Genomic DNA, 4,510 nt, shown 5'->3' with positions numbered 1-4,510 from the left:
TCTAGTCGGGAGTGGTGCTGACTGAAAACAGATGATTTGGAGCGATTCGCGCGCCATCTGTTGGTCATTCTAAGGACTTATTGAACTACCCTCGTATCATCCCAGAGATATGCCAGCACAGGTACCAGCACTGGCGAAAAAAAACCAAGATGGCTTTCATGGTGGCAACCATGAGGGATCCATGAGGGAAGCCCATGTTGGGCCCACATGGATTAGCATGTCGTTTCCATAAGGAACCACGTCTAAACTGCCCTCATGGATTCCACAGGGCATGAGGGCAATCCATGTGGACCCTGACAGGGGCTCCCTCCATTTTTCCACACGGGTCTTGGATTTTCTTTCACAATTTACATTGTTTTGATCTAAGCAAACACCAAACAAAAAGATATTCCAATATCATTCTCGGAAGACGGAAAAAGTGACATCCCTCTAAACGTCCGGCTCTCCAATGTTCTTTTATTAATTACTTGTACTTGATGCCCAACCTCATAAGAAAAAGTTTCATATCAATATCAGTATCAGAACATAGCATTTTGTGTGCGCACGCGTATTTTTCCGCCCGCGCACTTTTTTGTATATTTCAGAGGACGTACTCAGTCTTCCAATAATAATATAGGGAATGGAAGCTTCTAATGTGTCCCCTAGGGATTAAACATTTTTCTTGCATCTTCTTACCTATTCCTTTACACACCCCCCACACACTTACTTGGTGGTGGAAGGGAGGGGGGACTACAGGCTAAGGTGGTTTCCGAACCACCAAGAGCACAACAGCTTTAAATACTTAGAGGCGGGAATCGAACCCGCAGGCCGATGGAGTGGGTCGAAAGCCTATGCTTTAGACCCCACGACCATCGTCCCATAAGAAGCATATAGGGATTAATCTGTTTTTCTGTCACCTGACATGAAATACAAGATAAAACTAAAAGAAAATCTGAGAACAGAGCGTTTAAAAAAAAAAAGTAAAAAATGTCCTCATTTTTTTGTACATTTCAAAGTGCGTGGTTGTAGAAAACAAAGTCTTCTCATGAAAAATATTGTGATAACATTTTTCCTGTGTTCTTGGACATCGAATACAAATAATTAGCGAAGAAATTTAAAAAACGGGCGTTTAGAGACAAGTTTTTCCGATAAGGATATTAGAATGAAAATCTTTCTGTCATAATCCGCAATTCACTATGAGTAATTATAGTGAAATACAATTTGAGAACCAAACGTTTAGAGAAAAGTTATAATTTGATCTGAATATCAAATATAGCTTATTTCATGAAAATAATAAATGTGGCATTTTAATAAGTTATTGACGTCTAAAATCATATGTCATAATTTTTCCAATAAATAAATAAATAATAAATAACTGATTTAAGTTTTTTTTAATTAAGGAATTGGGCTACATATACCTGTGTACATTAGGGGTGTAAAAAATGAAGTTCGAATCTTTACTTTATTTTCGATTTGTGTGTTCCTTTTCGGTTAATTAGATTTTTCTCAAGTTTAAAATTTCTTTAAGATTGTTATTTTAGGTCTCTCATAAATTAAAGAAGCCTTAAGAAGACGAGGGTTAGGAAAGGGCAATATTTTATGATTTTTAGCTGTGAGTAGGGGGTAATTTTTAAAGTTCCCACAACACTTTTTGAGCAAAATTAAAATACGGTTTTAATCCCGTTGACAAATTTGTTTGAAGATTGATCAACGCGAGGCGATAAGCTACCATAATTTACCATAAATTATCAAAAATTTCCGAAAATGTGTGGATATTCTGAATTTTTGTGCGACTAGTTGGTTCTCGAGCTTCGCGCTCGACGACAAGCAAACTAAAGTACAAATTATATTTATCATTATTACTTTAATATTTGTTTCTTATTTTACATTAAATGTTATTCTTAGTTACGCTGAAGAAAGTATCATTTCAATAAATTTATATTCTTGAAATTCGAAATATGCATCGACTTTGAAACTTACCAATTTTCTTGCCTTGTTTTTATAATTTTTTAATTTTTAATAATGCTTTTTACGATTAATACAAAATCTACTTGTTCTGTTTCGAAATTGTTCATAAAAAATTTGTAAATCCTTTTTGGGTAAAAAAATTTTGTCTATTAATTTTTTTCATACCTTGACTCGCTTTCCAGCAAAAATTTCATATAAAAAAATTAATTATAACAAATTTGTAGCTCTTTTATAGTTGAAGAGCATTTCTCTCCTTATTTTTTTCATAGCTTGTCTCGGTTGTCCAAAAAATTTCATTTTTTCTTTGTAATACTGGTTTTAAGTAATAAAACAAGAAAAATTTTTCTTGATTCATATTTTTGTGTATCTTGCATAATTTGAATGCGAAATGGAGTTATTGTTTTTTCATTATCTATAGTAAGATCAAAATGGTAATTTTTTATTTCTTAAGAAAATTCAAAAAATTGTTATAATAATCTTGTTGAGTTTCCAAAAAAGCAACGTTTTTTCTCTTCGCCTTTACAAATCGTGTGTTGTTTGACTTAAAATGTTCATTTTCGTTTCTTTTTAATTTTGAAAATGCTATAACTTTGGAAATTTTTATATTATGGCTGTTCAGACGGACAGGCACCGACGTAAAAACTTGTTTTTTCTGACTCAGGAGGCCTCAAGACGTCGACATTTGATGAAATCCGCTAAAGTCATTTTTTGCATGAAACTAATACCTTCTCGTTATGGATGAGAATGTAAAAATTAAAAATTTGAGAATATACTATATATATATAAAAAAATTGAAAATTGACTATAACTTCACAAAATTTCTCAAATTTATATCGAAATAAAAATAAATTTTCAAGAATTAAAATTATGAAATCATTAGGTCGCGAAGACAAATTGTTTAATCGACTGACCTACTCGAGGTAAAAAGTTACCATATATTACCACAAATGACCATAAATTACTGAAAAATCACCGGGAATTTTAGGATACTCTGAATTTAAGAACATTTTCGGAAATAGGAAGAAGTTAGAAAATATAACAATTTAAACAAACTTATTTAATTAAAAAATATATTACAACATTTGAAAATTTAGAATAAATCATAAGAATTTCAGGAATTTTTACATGTTTGGTAATAGATGAATTTACAATAAATTTTCCCCAATTTGCTTCATTTTACAAAAATTTTATAAATTCATTTTAAAATAAAAACTGATATAAAGAAATTAGAATTATTAAACTATCAGATCAAAATGACAAAGTTCTAAAGTTAAAAAATTTTTTTTTAAATGTAAAATTTAAATTCTCCAAATTTCTTAAATTTACAACATGTTTGGTAAAATGCAAATTTACAATAAATTTCCTGAATTTCTTTAATTTTCCAAAATTTCCTGAATTTATATTGAAATAAAAATGAAATTATCAAACGATAGGTATTGCGCGGTCACATATTGTTTCACAGACTTTCTATCTCGAGGCGATAAGTTACTAATTACTATAAATTACATTGAATTTTCCACAAATTTAGACTATTTTTCTACGAATCCAAAATTTAAAAGACGTAGAAATTCGCAAAAATTACTAAACTGGAAAAATGTTTATTTTTAAAAGTGAGGAATTCATAAATTTGTAATCAATTGTTAATTTTTGAAATTTCGAATATTTTAGTTACATATAAATTCACTAGAAATTTCCCAAATTGCCTACAATTTCCTAAATTTACATTGAAATTAAGAAAGACAGATTTTTTGACAGATTGACCAAATCGAAAGGATAAGTTACCGTAGATTACAAAAATTTCCGTAAATTACCATGAATCACTGACAGTTTCTAGAAATTTTTTTTATTTGTCAGTACTCTGAATTTACGTAAATTTCCACAATCTCAGAAATTAAAAAAGTTACAAAAATAAAAAATATATAAATTAGGAACTGTATGCGCTAAATTACCATAAATTAACATAATTTGCTATAAATTACCAGAAATTGTTGGAAATCTTGGAAACTTTGTTATACGCCTCATCTACATAAATTTCGAGAATTTCAAGTCATCTTAAAATTAAAAAAATTTTAAGAATTTCAAATGTTGAAAATGTTAGAAGTTTTCAAAGATTTCAAGAATTTTCAAAATTTTTGGTAATTTATAAAGGACTATGCACAAAATGTACAGAAAACTCCTTTCTGCCTCACCTAATGAGAGTTCCATAAACATCAGTGGCAGTCCAGCTATGATAAGCATTATGGTGAACGGAATGAGGAAAGCTCCCCCTCCGTTAGAATAACAGAGATAAGGAAATCGCCACACATTTCCAAGGCCCACGCTGTAACCCAGAAGGGACAATAGGAAGTCGAATTTGCCAGTCCAGGTGCCCCTTTCTGGATGTTCGTCCTCGCCACCCTGAAGAGGTGCTTGGCTGTTCGCCACGGAGTACTTGTCCTCATTCTGTAACGTGCCAAAAAATTGTTTTCCAACTTACTATTCGACTTTCTATTTTACCTTCACCTGCTGACTTTTCTCTTTTCCTTTTCTCAGTTCATTCCCGAAATCTTGAATCACTCTTTAA

General features: G+C 31.1%; 1 protein-coding gene across 2 annotated transcripts in view; it reads right to left on the bottom strand.

Annotated features, from left to right (window-relative positions):
- Positions 1–4,510, bottom strand: part of LOC117173512 (sodium- and chloride-dependent glycine transporter 1) — a 74,454-nt gene that overhangs the window by 64,920 nt on the left and 5,024 nt on the right. For both annotated transcript variants that reach the window (XM_033362137.1, XM_033362136.1), the window contains exon 3: positions 4,137–4,389. In XM_033362137.1, coding sequence (XP_033218028.1) covers positions 4,137–4,389 — 253 coding nt within the window. The remainder of the gene's footprint in view (positions 1–4,136; positions 4,390–4,510) is intronic.

The sequence above is a fragment of the Belonocnema kinseyi genome, chromosome 5 (assembly GCF_010883055.1).
Source record: "Belonocnema kinseyi isolate 2016_QV_RU_SX_M_011 chromosome 5, B_treatae_v1, whole genome shotgun sequence".
Taxonomy (NCBI): domain Eukaryota; kingdom Metazoa; phylum Arthropoda; class Insecta; order Hymenoptera; family Cynipidae; genus Belonocnema; species Belonocnema kinseyi.
Note: the sequence above shows the minus strand (reverse complement) of the source record. Positions and strands in the feature narration are given on the sequence as shown.